Source organism: Schistocerca serialis, chromosome 2 (assembly GCF_023864345.2).
Source record: "Schistocerca serialis cubense isolate TAMUIC-IGC-003099 chromosome 2, iqSchSeri2.2, whole genome shotgun sequence".
NCBI classification, from domain to species: Eukaryota; Metazoa; Arthropoda; class Insecta; order Orthoptera; family Acrididae; genus Schistocerca; species Schistocerca serialis.
Genome location: NC_064639.1, coordinates 351,279,708 through 351,300,256, shown reverse-complemented (window position 1 = coordinate 351,300,256; position 20,549 = coordinate 351,279,708). Strand labels below are relative to the sequence as shown.

Sequence of the window (20,549 nt, the reverse complement as noted above, 5' to 3'; positions counted from 1 at the left end):
TGGAAAATTACACACTGTACCATTGACGAAGTAACAAATCTGAATGCAAGCTAACAGCCCAAACATATTCTGTAAAATACAGAGTAATTTCAATGAGGAATGGGTATGGTTGGTGTAGAACCACTGCCCAAATTACTCTAATTTGAGATGGAACAAATATGCAAAAATTTATTTTGCTTGAAACTGAATTACAAAAGTACAAAAATGGGATGAAATGTGATAAAACATCCTCATAAAAAGGAATTTAAAACTACAGACAACAACGCACAACATTTCTGAGAGCTATAATGAGTTCCCTTCACAGTTTCACATTCCCAGACAAACTGCATGACAATATTATAGCTAAATCAAAGTCAGTCTAAATAATGAAATCAGTCAGAATGACAGCAAACATTCAGTAAGTATATTGACATTCAGATCATTTTTTTTATTAATAATGTACTGCAAGAAAATGCAGTTAAAATATTGTTCTTATTACTGCTGCCATTAACCTGTACAATTTAACCTTCTGTGACTTCATTAAATGAAGCTTTAAATCAGATCCAGAAAATACATTCAATTATGAAAATACTGTTGATACCAACATTCAACATCTAATAGAAATATCACAATATCCAGGATAATTAAATCCTTGTTGGCATAGTATTATATATAAATATACAGATGTAAGCCAACATCACAAAAATATTGCACAACTTTTACAAGTTAATCCAGCCACAAATATAATGGCAGTTAAATGAACAGGTACATCAGACTGCTTTAAACAGTTACTACCCTGTTATGGACTAAATTTATGTACACAGAACCAATACAAAATTTACAACATACTGAATGGCAATGAAGCTGCTACTATTTGGATACATCTCAGAGCAGTCAGTCTTCTATTATGGTCCAGCCATTAAGTATGGTTTATTCATTGTAGGATCGATACAATTTTTTCTTTTTCAGAGTGTAGGCACGGCTTATCACAACTGTATTGCTCCTTGTCATCCTTCTGAAAGCAAATCAAAATAGAAAGCTAGGGAATTTTAGCAAAAGAAAATTGTTAAGTCAAAATATTGTAGTCTTAAAAGATTGCAGCTTCCTGTGTGTTTGCAACAGGGTTAACACAAAATCTGATGTGATCTGCTTCAGATTCAGCTTTTACAACAGCTTACATTTATCTATAGTATTCTCACTTTAAACAAAATACTTTCACACTTAAATTAACACTAACTACTTGAACAGCAAAGCAAACTGTCAAATATTAATGCAAATTTACAATGGATTGCTTATCTAACAGTCTTACTTTTAAGGAAAACAAAATCCACTTGTATAGAAGTAGATGTTCATAGCCAAAGTCCATATCAGATTCTTCTGGGTGTGAGGTAGACCTCACTATGAAGAATACCTGTGGTCTTTGGGTGACTTACTGTTCTTATGTACACAATTCTTACCTACACGATTCTTTTCTAGGGATCAAAGGCATAAAAGGTGTGCAATTCTTAAATTGCACAGAAGGACCCTAAGAGTAAGTAGTTGTAGTCAGGCCCAGTCTAAACTTCTAAAACTAGGAACCCTTACTGCATCAAATGAGGAAACCTAACAATCTGTTGTGTGTATCAGAAAACCTCATTAATATTTCGCTGATTATTCTCTACAATCTGAAAGAAGTTCTCCGATATAAGTAGCAGCTGATATAATTTTAATCAAAACACTTTACTTCCATTTGCCTACCTCAAAACTCTAGTGGAGACACCAAGTACTTGCTGCAAGTTCCTAGAATTAGCTTGTCGAAAGGACTTGCTCATGTAAACTAGCACACAAGTTCTGGTCCTAATGACAACACCCTGGGAAGTGCTTGTAGAAGTTACTTGCTTGTCGACACATGCCTTAATACTTTTACATGAAAATTATGTGCCGTGATCTACAGACCACAATAGTAATGCCTCATCACTCTCCTCGAGTTCAGCATCACTTGTCATGGTGGTTACTGATTCAGTTTTTCAAGCAGATGCAGGGGATACTGGCATGTTAATGGATTGGAGTATGTTTTCAAAATTGATGGTAGTCAGGTCAATGGATGAAGCAGCCTGTTCACGGTTCCAGGATCATCAGGAGGAACTCTTGTGCACATCAATTAAGAGAAACTATGTTTATATGAAAGAACATTGTACCAGAAAGACTAACCTAAAGAGGTAGTGCAGTTGTTCAGACCACTGACATTCGGTAGGCTGGAGCTCTCTGTCCTGTCCAGCCAACACAATTTAGGTTTTCTAGAGTTTTCCCAAGAGACAGGAAAATGCTGGGATGGTTCATCAAGGCCATGTTAACCAAGGCCATGGATAACAACCTGTCCTGTCCATATTTATACACTGTGTGTGTGTGTGTGTGTGTGTGTGTGTGTGTGTGTGTGTGTGTGTGAGAGAGAGAGAGAGAGAGAGAGAGAGAGAGAGAGAGAGAGAGAGAGAGAGAGAGAGAGAGAGAGAGATTGTACAATCACAGATCCCATATCCGTATCACTGTAAGATGATCCCTGAATAAATGAATGAATGATAGCATGAATGAATGAAATAGCTGAAAGATTAGTAGTTGTATCATGATGCAATCACACAAATAAACTGACATTCTCGATTCAAGTCTTCCCATCCTAATATTCAAAGAACGTGAACTTCCCAATATCAAGTTTATGCTTAGATTCGACCCACACAATTGGTACACAGATAAGTACCATCAAATTTTTAGTGCCATTACCACTGTTCCATCAATCAAGTAACACCTATTAACATTAATGTACAGGCAAACCACCAAATGTTACTTATTACTAATTTCACTCTACAAATGAATGGATCTTCAGATATGTAGGTGGAAATTACAATGTCTAATACCAGATACAACAAAATAACTTATACCCTAAAATGCTAACTCACATTTATTATACTCATGGCAAGCATTATGAGCTCAAAGTTACTATCAGTGCTACCAAACTTCATGCTACAGGTAGGATGCACTCTCACTTCCAGGTATATGATGCAAAGCACATGTGCTAAATGGAGTATGTATCACCAATAAAGGTGAAAGCAGTATTAGTCTGTATAAACTGCTTTCTTTTGCATTACATGAGAGACATTCCCAACCTAAACAACATACACCCAGTAAATGAGCTTGCAATAAACTTTGTGCATCCAACTTTCAGCAGTTTGACAGTGGTGCTGAACAATAACCTGCAGAGAATGTCCCATTTGTAGAGGATCTAATAATTCAAACAATAAAAAATCCGTGGTGGTTTATCAACTTCTTGCACACCCGTCCATTCACAAAAATGAAAACTAGTGTCTTAACTTACAGTTTTGTCTCACAAGGGAACTTAACACAATCACAGAAGTGACATTTTTTATCGGTACATGTCTTACACAAATTACCAACTTTATACTGTATAATCTGAAAATTATAGTAAAACATATTTTACTTACTTGAGAAACTCCGGTAAAATAGAATTCCACGTATTTTTATCTTGTTTCAGCATCAGGAATAGCTCGAACGTAGATACAGTACTGTCGTCATATTTAAAGGATCTCAGTCTTCTACATTCATTCTCACCCTCAAAATTTAGGAACATTGTGCAACCCCTAGAAAAGCAAATGTGGTCTCATTTTCTCGCTGTTTTCACGCGATTAGACAATGCCAATAAAATACTTCCGCCACATCAATTGTTGATGCCTCTTAGTGCAGATTTTATTCAGCCGTTGTTACCGTATACGTGAGATATATTACACCAAACGAAATATAATACATTTACGGGAAGAAAGGATTTTACAGAAGTGCAATGAAAATCAATTCAACAATACCTGAGTCCACAAGGCTCTGAATCTGCCATTGCCAATATATCTCTCGAAATACATTTTAGTAAATCTTCTGGCAGTAAAAATCTAATTTCACTTGGCAACGATCGCTGTTTGCCAATCCGTAACTCCTTTTCCAGCTTGTGTGCCAAAGCACTAATTTCTTCTTCGGACTCTCCATCGTACTCCCGATTCCCAACTGATAAAGAGCAATCGTTATTGTAACTGCAATAGCTTCATTAATTACATAATTCAATATAGAAATACTTACCACCATTTATAGGAATGTTAAACCGCTCCGGTAAAACCGATTCTATAACTTCCGACGAGAACACTTCTTTACTCCTCGAACTTTGATGCCAAATATCCGATATTTTGCTGAACACTTCCTGTAACTTGGACGGACGATTCTGCGTGTCTTCTAAAACTCGCTCCATGTTACCATTCATGATATTTCGTTAAAAGTGCGCCTTTCTGTTTTAAATTATACAGGAATGTGAACGGAAGGTTTCGTTATTTTACACAGATAATTTAAAAGATTAAAAGGGCTAAAGGACTGATTTGTTTACAGTTAAGCCAAAGACTAAAACAAGTAAAACTCATCAACGACGGCAAGACAAAAACTACATAAGAGAATAACTCTAAACTACGTCCGCATCCTACGAAGCCGGCATAACAACTCTGCCAAGAACTGTCACTGTCAACGAGTTTGCAGCCGGCGCAAGATCACTCTGTCAGCTGATTTCAAGAGGCGTCTTTCATTGGTCGTAGTGTCAACCAATCATAGGACGTTTGTTCCTTAACCAATGAAGAAGAGGCGCAGCTTCTAATGTGGTATATTTAAATTTGGAAATGCACTGTGTATACAAAATTTGATAGATTCAGGGGATCCAAGTTGCTTAAAAAATATATATGTAGTAAACATACCCCAGATAAAAAGCTATAAGATCCGCGACTATCATTTTACTACTCTAACCGATCATCCAGAATATATTGTATTATTAAATCTGCATTTGTATTTCATTCATCCATCATGGTATCTCGGCATCAAGGGAAATTTTCAGGGATGTGGAAGAAGTCAGTGTGTTCATTAACAAAGGCGAGCAGCTGTTAGAAGACGCATTAATGATTAAATGTCGTTAAACAACAATTAATTATCTGTGTTCATTCAAACTAAGTTTAGCACGTTTAACACCAAACATGCTTCTTTATAAAAAGAAGTCGTTCTACCTCAGTTATGTTAGTTACCTGCTGTTTACCTCATATTTTTAACTACATGGCCACATTAATATTTATTAAAGTATAACATTTGCCATTTGTAATAATAGACATTACAAGTTCTCATGCAACTAACAGTAACCTTCAGTTCTTGATTATGTTTTATCGGATAAAAAGTGTTGTTTTTAATTTCTTTTTATATTTAAAGGGCTCCACAATTTTTTGCTGGATTGATGTAGAGCCATCAGCAAGATGTGTAGTTATGTACCGTATGCAGTATGTTCGAGACGCTCGTTTTTGCTGACTGAGTAATTTGTTTATGTTCGTTGCAGTGCCCTAGAAGCTTCGGTGAAACACAGGCAAAGCAAGTTAGCTGTCTACAACACAAAAAGAGTGCAAAACATGTTGAAGCTTGAAGCGAGCTTCCTGATTAATTTATCTATGTATTGGCCCCATTTTAACCAATTGCCGAGATGTCTCTGGGAATAAAAGCACCGGCACACTTTACGGCGTTCAGTCAAAATACATTGAGGTATATTAGTTATGTGGCCTTTGAAACACGGATAATTTTATACATAGCTGTTCCGCGTATTTTTTCGACCGTACATATTGTTTATTCTATTACGAATACACTACACTGTTACAGGAACTTTCGTAAGTGGAGCAGAGTTTCGTAGCTGGTAAAAAAAGCAAATTTTTGTTGCAATTTAATGGTCTGCGAAAACTAATTAAACTGGCGGAGGCCACATTTTTCTTTTCAGTGACAAAATTTACAAAACACGAAATATAAGAAACTTGAAACAGGGAAGTGCGAAATGTGCTAATGCAAATAGCTCTTTTGTGAAGAAAGTAAAAAAAAATCGCTTATTTTCTGAAATATACTTTGTGTGTGTGTGTGTGTGTGTGTGTGTGTGTGTGTGTGTGTGTGTTTGTATAGCATGTTTTCTCGATAAATAAATAAAATCTCACACTTGATCGCAGGTGTTATATGTTTGCTAGTGACACATCTGTGAGCACCGTTTGGAACTGCTTTGGAGGCTTGTAATCGGTGTACGTGTGACATGTACATGTGAGAGTGTGAAATTTAAATGCCATGGATTTCCTAAAAAGCGGCTTAAAATCTGTTCTTGGTGGGCCAAATGAAGGGTCTCAGCCGTCAGGTGCCGAAACGGTGTGTTACCATATTCTTAATATTTCTTGATTAGCAAGATGTTCTTTCCATTAACTTTGTTTCACACGTCTGCTACTGTTGTCAATATTAATCATATGGTATGCTTTCATGGAACGACACTGTTATTAGCACCTTTTCTACATTACATACGAAAACAGCAAATCAGCCTGATTTTCGCTATCCTTGAATTTGTACCAAGGAGCTTATAAGAAATGGGGAAAGGAAAATATTTTTATAAGACTTTGTAAACACCCGAACATTGTACTGCTGTGGATGTTAGTTATTATATGCATTTAGTAATAATGCTGTGGCCCGAAATTTGAGCAGTAATAAACGAAACGATGTTATTAACTTTGCTCAAATGTGTATGTACCGGATGGTCCATTTTTGAGAAATTACTTTTTACATCACACCGCTTTCATATTGCAGCATTCGAGTCTGATTGCCTTATTCTTTTCACGTAACGCTTTTACGAGCACTTTATTTTTCTCACTGCAAATTCTGGCCATGCGGCTATATGCTGATAAGTGTTGTAAATGTCAAATGTAACGTAATGTAAACCTTTATGTAAGCCTAATAAGCAAAGCCTAGAAGTATCGAAAACTATATAACATGACTCATAGGACAATGAATAATATTTGAAATAAAAACCACAGTATTACTGTAGAGCATTCGCTTTTAATTTCTGTTTTCACAGGTCAGTAGCATATATCAACATTTGAATGAAAATTACTTGCGTAATATTGTTTTTTTTTTTTTTTAGCAGTGCTTCACAACTGTTTGATTCTACTTCGTGTATATCAGAGATGTATATTAAGTTCCACATCTAAGCACAAGTAAAGGATAAAATAAGTAAAACTCTGCCATAAAGACAAAGTGCTTCTAAAAACATTGTGGCGACAGACTGCTCTGTAGTGCAGTCCAAGGTTCAGGTTAGATTGGAAGGTAACAGTTTGGTTACGAGTTTGGTGAAACCAAAGAATGTGAAAGCAGAAAATCTTGTTGTGACAAACTGATTGGTAGTGATGCCAAATGTTTACATCCGCTCCATATTGGAAAATGCTTGGAGGGGGAGGATGCAATACGGAACTTTTACCAGAAAATAAATTTAATTTTGTGAAACCATTGGATATTGTTTCACCTAGGTAACATGCTTATGTTGGACACAGTTGCAATGTGCCCATTCTGTAATGGAAAACGTAATTCAAAATCTGAGATACAATTTGTTCAACATTGTTATTGGTCTAGTAAGCAATTTAGGAATATCAGCAGTCAGGCTATTCATTCATTATTGTGTTGCCATATGTGTTAACATCAGTAGACCTACTACAGATTTCCAAATACTTCAGCCGGACTTCCTCTTTTTACCAAGTATAAAAAGTCTCTTGTTATTAAGTTAGCTTCATCTGCTTTCATTATTCTGTAATAGCTACCTTCCACTTGCTTTTTTGTGTATTATGGTGACGTAGGATATTGACTGTGTAATTTATCCTATACCTTATTGTGCAAATAAATGTCTACTTGAAAGTAAGTTCAGTGATAAACTAAACATTTCTAGAGTTGTGCCTATATATAAAAAGGGTGAAAGGCCCATATCCATAACTCCTATTTTTTTTTTTTTTTTTGAATGTATCATCAAGTTAGAGTTTACTTGGGCAAACCAAATATAATCAGTGATAAACAATTTGAATTTAGGAAAGGTAAACCCACAAATGACAATGGATTCCCCTGTACTATTTGTCCTAGATGCCTTCTTGGCTAGGGGCTATACCCAGGCTATGTTTTGTGACCTTTTGGTTGTGTAGAGCATAATGCTTTGTTGAATAAGCTACTCTGTTATGGTATTGATGGCAGCAGTATAAATATGTTTAAATCTTTACTAGAGAACCGCTAGCAAGTTGTGTGCATTGGTAGAGAGAAGTTAAATTTGGTTTATGTTAGGTTTGGAGTGCCACAAGGGTCAGTGCTTGGAAGTTTATTGTTTCTGTTAATGATGAATCATCTGCCTTTATTCATGTATTCACATAAAATATTGTATCCCAATGACACAACTTTCCTAAATAAAAGCTCACATCTAACCACACTGAAGACATAGACTGATAATACCCTCGCTCAATATTCATTATGGGTCAGAGCAAATGTTTTTTTGCTTAATGAAAGTAAAAGCTTGAAAGAGATCCCTAATGACCATGAATTAGAAACTGTTAAATTTTTAAGTGTTCCTATTGACAACAAAGATCAAATTGCTAACATTCGGTGGATTATGGAAAAAGCGAGAGAATTCCAGAAAGATGCGTACCACTGCTTTATTGACTACGCCAAAGCCTTTGACTGCGTCGATCACAACAAATTATGGAACATACTGAAAAACATGGGTGTACCAGATCACCTCATTCATCCGATACGGAGTTTATACCTTGACCAAGAAGCCACGGTGAGAACTATGTATGGAACAACGAAATGGATAAAGATTCAGAAAGGGGTCCGGCAAGGCTGCATACTATTACCGTACTTATTCAATCTGTATGCAGAACATGTTATGAGGAATGCGAAGCTAGATGAAGGAGAAACAGGAATTAAAATAGCTGGAATAAATGTAAACAACCTCAGGTATGCGGATGATACGATCCTGTTGGCAGAAAGTGAAGAAGAATTGAGAACACTCATACTGAAGGTGAAAGACAAAAGTGAAAAGGCCGGTCTTACGCTGAATGTGAAGAAAACGAAAATTATGGCAACCACACCTACCAATTCGTGGGAAATAGCAGGAGAAACCATGGAGACAGTGACCACATTCAGTTATCTCGGTTCCCGGATCTCTGCTGATGGCGACTGCAGCCATGAAATCCGGAGACACCTGTTGTTCGGTAGACAGGCGATGTCAAACCTTGACAAGGTTATATGGTCCAGAGATATAGCACTAGCAACAAAGATCCGTATTTTGAGGGCTATGGTCTTTCCAGTTGTGATGTATGGATGTGAGACCTGGACCATTAGAAAGGCTGAACGGCGAAGAATTGACTTCTTCGAATTGTGGTGTTGGAGGAAACTTCTTAGAGTTCCATGGACTGCAAAGAGAACCAACAGATCAATATTGGAGCAAATAAAACCAGATTTCTCCCTGGAAGGTCTAATGTTAAAACAAAAGCTGACCTACTTTGGACACACAATGCGAAGGCATGCCTTGCTGGAAAAAACATTAATGCTGGGGAAGCTTGAAGGAACTAGAAGAAGACGACGTCAGAGGATGAGATGGATCGATGGCATCACAGAAGCGATGTGTTCCATCCTGGAAGGTCTACGGGAGAAAGTGCAAGACAGGAAAAAGTGGCGTGATTTGGTTCATGGGGTCACGAAGAGACAGAACCGACTAAACGAATAGAGAGAGAGAGAGAGAGAGAGAGAGAGAGAGAGAGAGAGAGAGAGAGAGAGAGAGAGAGATTGACAACAAATTGAGCTGGGAACCACACATCAAAAATATATCAGGTAGACTTTCAAGAGTTATTTATTTAATTAGAAATTTAAAGACATGTTCCAGATAACTATATAAGATCAGCATATTTTGCTTTCTTCCAAAGCCTTACATCACATGGAATTTTATTGCGGGGTAGTAGCTGTCACCTAAATGACAGTTTACTCTTGCAGAAGAAACTATTAAGAATAATTACTGATTCCGGTAAAACAGAACTCTGTAAACCTTTGTTCATTAAACTGCAATGTCTGGCAGTAGTAAACCTATCCATTTATAATGTTCTGTTGTAATTCGAAACAGTGTTTCAAAATTTGTATTCAAGAAGTGATATTCTTTGCTATAATACTAGAAATAGAACACGTGGAGACATGACACATCATCAGAACTCTTGCCTAGTCCTTGGACTAAAGATATTTAACTGACTAAGCAAAATTATAGCGAATTGCCGGTAAATATTTTTAAAGCCAAATTGTATGCTCTACTAGTAAAAAATCCTATGTACTGTTGATGAATTTTTTGAAGATGAAAGTGTTGCTTTGTAACAAGTGGTTTCTACTTTCACCCGTATCATGCAAACTAAAGTACGTTGAGAAATGTATGCTCTTGACTTTGTCTCTTGCTACAGTGAGCTGAATGCCAATAAAATTTTATTATTATTATTATTATTACAGTCCATGAAAATCGCTTAAAATGTTGCAGCTTCATTCCATGGCACCCTAAGCTAGATGCCACAGAAGTATGTTGGTTAAGTATAAATAAGTAGAAAATTAGTTTAACTTCACAAATATCAGCCTAAAGGATGTCACATTGCCTACCACTAGTAAAAACAATGCAGGAAATAACACCAAATACATTATTTTGCAGTTACCTTCAATAATTTGGTAGCAGACAGGAATAAATTTTATGAATACACCTGAGTTATATGACATCGGTAGCTGAGAGAAGATCAGTGTAGCAGGCAGTTTTCAGTTGCAACAAGAATGGTTACTATAGGCCAAAACATCAATAAAAATTGGTTAACTCTGACATTTGGTACAAAAGCTAAGCAGACTCCAACATACAGAACAAACAGTAGCTGTATCTCGAATATGATACAGTAGAGTCTCGCTAGTTCGAGGTGAACGGGACCGGAACCACCTCGAACTATCGAAAATTCGGACTATCGAAATTTAAATGGGGAAAAAGAAATATTATGATATTGTAAGTAAAACAGGTCAAAATATGAACTTTATTTTAATAAAAGTATTTACATGTGCATTTGCATTGGCGGAATAACAATAATTAATTATTTAGACAAGTAATAGTGAAGTGTCTTTTGTTTGGCGAAGCTGCAACGGTTCCTCGTGGCAATGTCATGCCACCATCTCAGGAGCAGTAGGTCAGTTGGTGTCGCCTCAGGCTGTTGTTCTACGTAGCATATGGCGGTCTCAAGAGCAGTGTAGCCATTGGTGTGACCCATCATCGGTGCAGCCTCTGCCTCGTCATCCTCGTCACTCTCACACTGCGATGGAATGTTTACAGTGTCAATTATAGAAGAGTCTGTCACTTCCAACTGTTTGTCCGAATTTAACCACTCGCCTACTTCCACCTCTTCTGCCTCTTCACACCCTGGCAATCTTCTGATTAAATTTCACAATGGTTAATCGTCCTCATGTGCTAAATCTTCAGTTTCTGTGTCTGGCATATTTTCGTGTAGAATTTTCCTCCATTACTTAGAAACTGTGTCTGACTTTATTTCGCTCCAAGATCGCTAATCCAGTACACGACTTCCTTCAAAGTCACTTTCTTCAAAGCTCCTACAATGCTTTTGCTGACTTCAGAATGCAGGATTGACTGTTGCAATCGCTGTTGATACTTTTTTAGACATTCCAGAATGCTCTGATCCATGGACTGAATGAGACAGGTAATGTTTGGTGGCAAAAACAAGGCTCGGATACCACCGCACTGCAGTTCTCCTGCACTTGGATGTGAGGTCGCATTGTCCATGAGCAAAATTGCTTTGCATGGCAGTCCCCTTTCTTTTAAAAATTTTTTACAGGGCTGATTCATCTAGGCATTATTCTGATGTGTATAGATAACCAGAAGAGCTGAGATGGATACGTTCTTGAATGCTCTTGGCTTGGCAGACTTCGCAATCACAACTAGTTATAGTTTGTGGTTTCCAGTTGCATTTGAAGCTGCCACAACTGTGAGCCGCTCTTTGCTTTTTTTGTGCCCAGGAGCACTTTTTTCTTCACAAGAAGCAAGTGTTCTCGCTGGTAACATTTTAAAATTTAGCCCAGTTTCATCACAATTATATATTTGTTCATTAGACAAATTTTCATCAGTTATGATTTTTTTAAACCCGACGATAAATTTTGAAACGGCCTGAGCGTCACCAGAGAGTTTTTCTCCACATATGTCTAGTTGTCGCACTCCATACATCTTCTTCCACTTGTTGAGCCAGCCCACACTAGAGGCGAAATTGTCATCTCCTTCCTGCAGCTGGTTTCTGAAAAACAAAGCTTTTTCTTGCAAGATTGGGCCAGAAATTGGAGCACCTATCTGTCTCTGTTGGGTAAACCACATGAACAATGCCTCACTTGTTTTTTTGAAGTCTAACTACTTTATACTACTTCGACCGAGAGATTCGTGTGAGCATTTCTGTGAAGAAAACTGTTACAATTTAAGCCGGTTTATCTTCGCCAGTCAGCAACAGTAGCGTCACCGACACCATATTCGAGAGCAAGTTTTTTTATTGTTTCTCCTTTGTCAAGTCGTCTTAGTGCTTCTAATTTTAGATGCAAAGGCACAAATTTCATCTTTGTAAGGTGTACAACGGAACACACAGTCAACAAACAAAACGACACACAACAGTGTACAGTACAGGTACTGGGAACTACAGCAGCGTATGAATTCCCCAGTTTTGATCGGTAGGCAGCTGGCAGCAGTTGGGGTATTTCACGCCATACTGACAACAGATGTTCATGCAACAGGGCAGCAAGCTAACTGTCAGTGTTGATTGCATTGTTGTCTGCTTTCACTGAGCTGTACTCTCCCTATCTATCTTTTGCAATGATGTTTTCATTATTTATCATGTCAGTAAAAAAAGAAAGTAGAATGTTGCAAATTTTTTTTTAAAAAAAAGGCTTGGATTATTGGACACTCGAACTATCGAGACTCTACTGTATGACGTGCATAGGGTAAATGTGAATGTCGTGTGACTAGGGCCTCCCGTCAGGTGGACTGTTCGCTGGGTGCAAGTCTTTCGATTTGACGCCACTTTGGTGACTTGCATGTTGATGGGAATGAAATGATGATGATTAGGACAAAACAACACCCAGTCCCTAAGTGGAGAAAATCTCCGACCCAGCTGGGAATCGAACCTGGGCCTTAGGATTGACATTCTGTCGCGCTGACCACTCAGCTACCAGGGGCGAACACATGCATAGGGTTACAGTCAGAGTTTAAACCTTCTGTCTCCTGGATAAATACTTCCTAAATATGGGATGAAAGTTGACAAAACACAGAATTTGATAATGGTTTGAGTAGCCTTGCAGAATTGTGAGAAACTCTCACTTCTTTAGAAGTGTAGACAAACTGACTGGCAAAAATTAACTTGCTGTGTGTAAGTGCAAGAAAATATCCAATATTATGTGATTGGGGCATTATTGATAAGCCTTTCAACTCAATAGTATTGATTGAATGTTTTGACAATAGTAAGAACATACAGTTCAGAACTTCTCATAGAACTTGACAAACTATAAAGATAGGTTTCTCAAACAATGAGATGCAAGGAGTAGAAAGTGTTAAGTTTTTGGGACCATCTTTAAACCGAAACCTCAATTGGAAAATCCAGTGTGTAGCATTAATTACTGTGGTTCATCTATGTTTGCTGCAAATAATTACTACTATATGTGCTTTAAAAATGAAGGAACTATTTTATTCTGAATATTTCCATTCAGTAATGAGTTCTGAAATAATTTTCCAGAGAAATTTAAGCTACAGAGATTGTATTTTTCAGAATACAGCTGTGTACAACAGTCGTGTAAGGAGTTAATTCTCAGAATACAGCTGTGTACAACAGTCATTTATGAAGTTAATTCTAGAAAATCGTGCCGAAACATTTTCAAAAAAAGTGTATTTTGAGAACTACTATTCATTAATGTCCTTTACGGTACTGATCCGTCTCTTTTCACAAAAAATAATGGAAAGCATGAATAGAACACCAGACCCAAAAGTCACCTCTACAAAGACTTCAAGGGGTTACATTAGTCAACCGAACATAATGATATCTTGATGTAATGATGATGTAGCATGTGATTTCATAGATGTGTGAACACACCGAGAACAGAACAGTGCCAATATTTATTTAAAGTGTATACAAGGTGTTCAAAAAAAAGTGCCGAATACTTTGGGAGGTGATATTACTCATCAAAACAAGAAAAAAAAGTTCCAACAAACATAGGTCCGGAAACACATACTTTTTGAGATGAACATGTGTTTATAGGAAGGTCTACATGACACTTGGTTGTGAATATTATAGCACAGTCATTTTATTGGTGCTCCGTCAAATGTGTTGGCCAGTATTATGATGTCTTATTCACAGCACTCTGCCTACCATTAGGTGGTCTGCAGTCAGTTGTGTGGTTAGAGTTGTGTTGTAGGCTGCATTAGTTTTCGTCATGCTTGTGTGCCTTATTGCACGGCGCTATCAACCCTCAGTACATATCGTTGTGTTTTACCTTCTTTCATACATAGATTTACTTAGTGTTTTTGTTATTGTGCTGTAATGGTGTAGTACATTTACATTTTATGTCTTCCACCACTTGGTAGCAATGGAAGCTTACTACTTGACAAATGAAGTGTGTGAATATGGTATCCTGCTGTGGATATGTTATTCTGCTGTGGTTTAGCAAATGGACGTAGCCTGCAAGCCTGTGCCCTCTATGTTGAAACATATCCACAGTGCAGAGTGCCCTCTGATAAGGTGTTTGGCAGACTTCTCCTGGGTCTGAGGGACACAGGTACCCTTGCACCTTGGAAGACGACAGTGGAAGGCCCCACACAGTCTGTACACCTACATGGAGGAGCACATGCTATATTCGGCAGAAGAAGACCCTGAGACCAGTGTGCAACGATTATCAGCAGGAGAAGGCTCTTCTCACTCTCGTGTTGGTGGTACTTCATGAACAATTGCTGTACCCATATCTTCTACAGTGTGTTCAGGCCCTAAGCCTACAAGATCATCTTATCAGATGGCGGTTCTGCCAGTAGCTGTTGCAGAAGTGTGCCGCAATTCCACTGTTCACATCCAAGATTTTATTTACAGATGAGGCAGGATTCACAAGAAATGGTGTTAATTTCTATAACTAGCTTGTATGGGCAAATGTTTGTTCCCCAAGTAATTCAGGAAAGAGGGCATCAACACAGATTCTCAGTCAACATATAGGCAGGTGTCTTGGTGATGGATTGATAAGGCCATATGTGCTACCACAAACATTAACTGGTTGCATTATCTGGACTTTCTTATTAATTTGTTACCTCACTTGCTGGAGGCTGTGCCATTGCAGGAACAAATACAAATGTGCTTCATGCATGATGGAGCACCAGCACACTTTCGTCACAATGTGTGCAAACATCTGACGCAGGCATTTCAGGACTGCTGGATTGATCGAGGAGGCCCTATGCCTTGCCCTGCTTGTTCCCCAGATCTCAGTCTCCTAGACTTTTGGTTACGGTGACACTTGAAGGAACTGGTCTATGCCACGCCAATCAACAATGTGGGGACACTACAGAATCACGTCTTCAATGTGTGCCAGCAGGTACAACAACAGCAGGGTATACTTCAAAGGGCACACCACTCCTTATGCCGGAGGGCAGAGGGGTGCATTGTCACAAATGGACGCCATGTTGAACACTTCCACTAAACACCTGTTTATCGCAGAAAGTATGTGTTTTTGGACCCATGTTTATTGGACATAACACAGAAAGTATGCCTTTACGAACCCATGTTTATTGGACCTATTTTTCTTGTTTCAATGCATACTACTACCTCTCAAACTATTTGACACTTTTTTGGAAAAGTATGTTGTGTTGACAGAAGGATCCCTAGCGCAACCCAAGATCTAAGTTAGGTTGAAAAGTGAGTTATGTTATGAGTTGATGAATCTAGTGAAAATGAGTGTAAAATCTTAGTTGTGGTGTATACTAAACTGTAGTACATCTTGAGGTCTAGGCTAGGTTGAAAGGAGACATTTCGATTGAGAGCTGGCAAGGTAGTGTAAAGTCTTCAGTTAATCCCATGAAGGAGTCAGATTCATGGGTATTAAACAATCTCCCAGAGTGGATTAAATTCCTTATAGATAATGAAGTGTTTAATCCTGAATTAACACATTGACGGCTACAGCAGAATCACACACCTAAGACCACATGGCTGGCGGCGGCCATAGCAGAGCCTCATGTCTAACACTGTGTGCGTGGTGTGGTGGTGGAACATCCATCACTAAGCATGTGGAATTCAACATGTCGGAGAAATATCTTGTGAGCAACTCCTATTCCTTTGAAGAGTATCTTCAAAGAAACTCTTAAATTTGATGCTTTATGTTAATTTCCTTTCACTAATAATGAGTTTGTAAGTCTGCCTCCATAGCTGAGTGGTCAGCCTGTCTGACTGCTACTTGGAGGACCTGGATTTGATTCCTGGTACTACCAGTGATTTTTGCTTGGTGAGAGGACTGGAATGAGGTGCACTCAGCCACATGATGCCAGTTGAAAATCTACTTCAGTGAGAATTGCTGGCTCAAAGGTCTGGGTAGCTGATGACAGCCAGGTCAGCAATGTGCTAACCCATGCCCCTCATATGCTAACCCATGTCCCTCCGTACCTCATTCAGATGACGTCATAAGCAGAGGACGACACAGCGGCTAGTCAGTGCTAAATGGCTGGTCAGGACCACACACAATTCCTAGGGGGAGATTGAAAGGAAGACACCAATTTGTTGGCAGAACTTTTTAAAAAGAAAGGCTGAAAAACATACAGAAACAATATTTATGAACTTTTTGCACCACCTGGCTGTACAAATATGGAAACTGGTATCAAAACTAGTATTTGACGAGCTGTTTAATTACTAAATACATTAAATTGCCCTCTACCATACACTTACTCCCAGATATTCAACAGATATGACTGCCTCTAGTGATTGTTCTGCAATTATATAATTATAAAATATTGAGTCTTTCTGCCTGTTTATGCACAGTATGTTAGATTTCCTTATCTTGAAGTTAACTGCCAGTCCCTGCATAAAGTACTGATTTTCTATGTATCTCCCTACATTTCGCTACATTTACAAGCATATGAGTTCCCTTTATACACAGTGTCACTTGTCAAAAGCCTCATGGAACTTCTGACATTACCCACTAAATTGTTTATATACAGGAGGCAGTTAAGTCATAACACACTCTGTATCTCCCTAACTGTAATAGATATAAAGATGTCGTTTGGACAGTGAATTGCAGGGACAGGGGCTACTTGAATACATCACATTTCATGTTTGTGCTATTTGTTATTACAGAGATATGAGGCCATCTTTTTTTTTTTAAATAGAACCCTATGTTAAATTTTAGCGTAACATGATGGGCTTAAAAAGGCGGTTTCAAATATGTGTATATAATAATAATTAGGCGAATAGTTTTTGAGACACAGAAATGTTCTCGTATTGTGCTTGTCCTTCGAAACAGCTTTGTCCAATGCGACCTTTCCTGTTGTGTAGAGTACATGGTAAACGTTGTGAGTCAATCCTTACACAAACATGCCCATTTACCCGGCAATAGTCATACATACTGCGATATTTTGCGCAAAAATTAACTGATGATGTCGCACAAATATTATTCATTTATTTGACAACTGTGATACCAAAATAGTAGACAACATACTGTATTAAAATACTACTAGATGTTAATACATTTTAAGTAACAGAAAATCAAATGTAAATGAGGAGGCCCTTATTGGTCACAATTATTTCACATATTTGTTTTTTATTTGAAAATATGTACTATTGATCACAATATGAAGCAAATACACACAAAGATACAAAATACGTACTGTATGTGATACAAAACTTTATTGAAGCATGTGCTCAAAATGCTTCCCCTCTGCTGCAATGCACATTTTTAGTCGCCGTTCGAATGATTGGTGAACGGTTGTGAGATATCAGTGCATGCTTCGATGGTACGTTGCTTCATATTGTCTTGCGTTGTCGGTGTTTGAGCATACACTTTATTTTTGATAGCTCCCCACAGAAAAAATCAAGAGCGGTCAAATCAGGAGACTGGGCTGGCCACTTCACTTCAGCACATCGTCCTATCCAACAACCTGAGAACTTTGCATTTAACAGCACTGTAGCCATACGGGAAGAGTGAGCAAGATAGCCGTCATGTTGGAACCATATGCACTGATGCGTAGTTAGTGGTACCTCTTCCAGCAGAATGGGCAGAACGTTTCACAGGAATTGCCATTTAATATCCGCGGAATGACGTATGGCCCAACAACCACATTTCCGACGATGCCACACCATGCGTTAACACTCCACGGTTGCTAATACTGTACCTGTCAAAGGCCGTCAGGGTTCTCTATTGACCAGTAATGCATATTATGCAAATTCACGTTGCCGTTGTTGGTGAAAGTCGCTTCATCAGTAAAAAGCACCCATTGAAAAAACATTGGATCATCTTATAGGCACTGCAGAGCAAACCGGCAAAATTCCTGGTGCCGTTCGAAATCCACACCGGAGAATGCTTGATGTAATGAGAGGTGAACGAGTGAAATCTATGCCAGTGCAATATACGTAGAACACTTATCTGACTTACACCACATTCCGAGGCTATACATCACGACGAAACAGTAGGATCGTTATGCACCGATGCTAGAACGCCCTCTTCATGTACCTCGCCAGTTGCAGTTTTCTGCCTTGTCCTCTGCATGGCATTCCATGTTCCCGATTCAAGTAGTTTCTTGCAAATACGTGCAAGAAGCTGGTGTGTAGGACGCTCATGATCAGCATACAGCTCTCCATATCGCTTTATTGCTCTGACAGCATTTCTTCTGCTTTCACCATACACTAGAAGCATATCTCACATTTCTTTGTTGGTGTACATGTCTGCTCCAAGAAACTGTGACGGAAATGCGATGTCTCATTACCCCAGCAGCACATTTATACCCTTCTCTCCAGCTACTTCATGTGTCACCTTGCGGTGTTATTGAGAAGCAGGAAATCAACGCCTTCCCTGTTAAGTTCTTCAGTGGTCAACAGGAAAGGTCGCATTGGACAACGCCGCTTCGAAGGACGAATATGATACAGGAACATATGTGTGTCTCAAAAACTATTCACCTAAATATTATGATATACACATATTTGAAATCATCTTTTTAAGCCCACCATGTTACGCTAAAATGTAACAAAGGGGTCCAATTTTTTTAAGATGATGTCGTCATATCTCTGTAATAAAAAAAAAACACAAACATGAAATGTGATGTATTCAAGTAGCCCCTGTCCCTGCAATTCACTGTCAAAATGGCATCTTTGTATCTATTACGGTTGCAGAGATACAAGGGGTGTTATGACTTAGCTGTCTCACCCTGTATATAGTGAAAACTAATGGTCCTAACAGACTCCCATTGGTTACATCCGTAGTTACTTGTACATCTGAAGACTCCTCTTGTTAAGAATGATGTGCTGTGTGATGTTTACTTAGAACTCTTCAGTTAAGTCACACAGATGGTTTGATATTCTGGATTCTCGTATTTTGTTTATTAGAGGGCAGTGTGGAACTGGCTACCGTGCTGGATATAAGGTGCAAAGTAGTCTATCGTCATGAAAAAAAAAAAATCCTGTTGAAAGTTGAGCAATACGGCATCAATCTGGGCAGTGTCGTCCTTTGCCTTCTGGTTCTTGTTGATGAAGAAAGTGAACTGGGTTTCATGCAGTTGTTGTTTGTGGAATCAGTGTTGATTCGTACCGATAATATTTTTGGTCTCCAGAAATATTAAAACGTGTGAGCATAAGGCATGTTCCAAAAAATTAAACAACGTACTGATGTCTGTGATGGGGGCTATAGTTTTGTGTGTTTGTTCTACAACCCTTCTTGAAAACTGAAATGACCTGCCCTTTCTTCCAATCCTTAGGAATGGTTCTGACCTCCAGCAACCCCTTGCAGGCCTGGGGGTTAGAATAGACCCGAGGTATTCCTGTCTGTCATAAGAGGCGACTAAAAGGAGTCTCACACCTTTCAGCCTTTATGTTATGGTTCCCTGTAGGGTTCGACATCCATCTTTTAAAATATTCCCAAAGATCGAACCAGTTGGGGAAGGGCGCCTTATGTGGTGCAACATATCCATCGCGAATTGATATCTTTAGCCCATTTTCTCGTCGAGGCATTGCAGTCCAGCTCATTCTCCATCTCTTGGGTGAGGACGCCTTCCTGGGTGTGTTTTCCACCATGCACTATGCAGTGTCACTTTTTGCACCAATGATGACGATGGATTTCTTTGCACCTCATATCCAGCACGGTAGCTAGTCCGTTGTGGTAGGGCCCCTATGTACCCTGTTGGTTGTAGCCCCCAGACAACACAGGGATCACTCTACTGATGGCTGTGCTGTTAACTCCCCACGTATGCCAAGGAGTAGATGCCCATCATCCTGGGGTATCGAGACTCTCAGCAATGGCCATCCTGCCAGGTGGCCTTTGCTGTGGCTGGGTGGCACCTGTGAGGAGGGCCCCTGGTCAGAATGGGTAGCATCAGGGCAGATGACGCACAATGAAGGATACCACTTCATCACTTGCCGGTGATCAAACACCAGCAGTCCCTAAGCATTACAAGTCTTAGTACA

The 20,549-nt window shown here is 38.7% G+C and overlaps 2 protein-coding genes across 4 annotated transcripts in view; one reads left to right on the top strand and one right to left on the bottom strand.

Annotated features, from left to right (window-relative positions):
* Nucleotides 1-148: 148 nt before the first annotated feature.
* On the bottom strand, nt 149-4,521 carry LOC126455545 (protein charybde-like). 2 transcript variants are annotated; one of them, XM_050091299.1, is made up of 4 exons: nt 4,093-4,521; nt 3,828-4,020; nt 3,453-3,608; nt 149-994 (listed from the first exon to the last, which is right to left on the bottom strand). In XM_050091299.1, exons 1-4 carry the CDS (start codon nt 4,268-4,270, stop codon nt 910-912), a joined length of 612 nt encoding a protein of 203 aa, XP_049947256.1. In that variant the 5' UTR covers nt 4,271-4,521; the 3' UTR covers nt 149-909. The 2 variants fall into 2 exon arrangements, with proteins under 2 accessions (XP_049947256.1, XP_049947257.1); XM_050091300.1 differs by having other exon boundaries at nt 149-991.
* Nucleotides 4,522-6,063: 1,542 nt separating this feature from the next.
* Nucleotides 6,064-20,549, top strand: part of LOC126457161 (general vesicular transport factor p115) — a 202,666-nt gene continuing 188,180 nt past the window's right edge. For both annotated transcript variants that reach the window (XM_050093244.1, XM_050093243.1), the window contains exon 1: nt 6,064-6,210. In XM_050093244.1, the coding sequence (XP_049949201.1) occupies nt 6,133-6,210 (78 nt within the window). In that variant the 5' untranslated portion in view covers nt 6,064-6,132. The remainder of the gene's footprint in view (nt 6,211-20,549) is intronic.

Excerpts from the sequence above, each read along its gene's own strand:
- LOC126455545 (XM_050091299.1), bottom strand. The coding sequence starts at position 4,270 with ATGAATGGTAACATGGAGCGAGTTTTAGAAGACACGCAGAATCGTCCG. Across the intron at positions 4,021-4,092 it reads TAACATTCCTATAAATGGTG|TTGGGAATCGGGAGTACGAT; the intron begins GTAAGTATTTCT and ends GCTCTTTATCAG. Across the intron at positions 995-3,452 it reads ATTTTACCGGAGTTTCTCAA|AAGGATGACAAGGAGCAATA; the intron begins GTAAGTAAAATA and ends ATTTGCTTTCAG.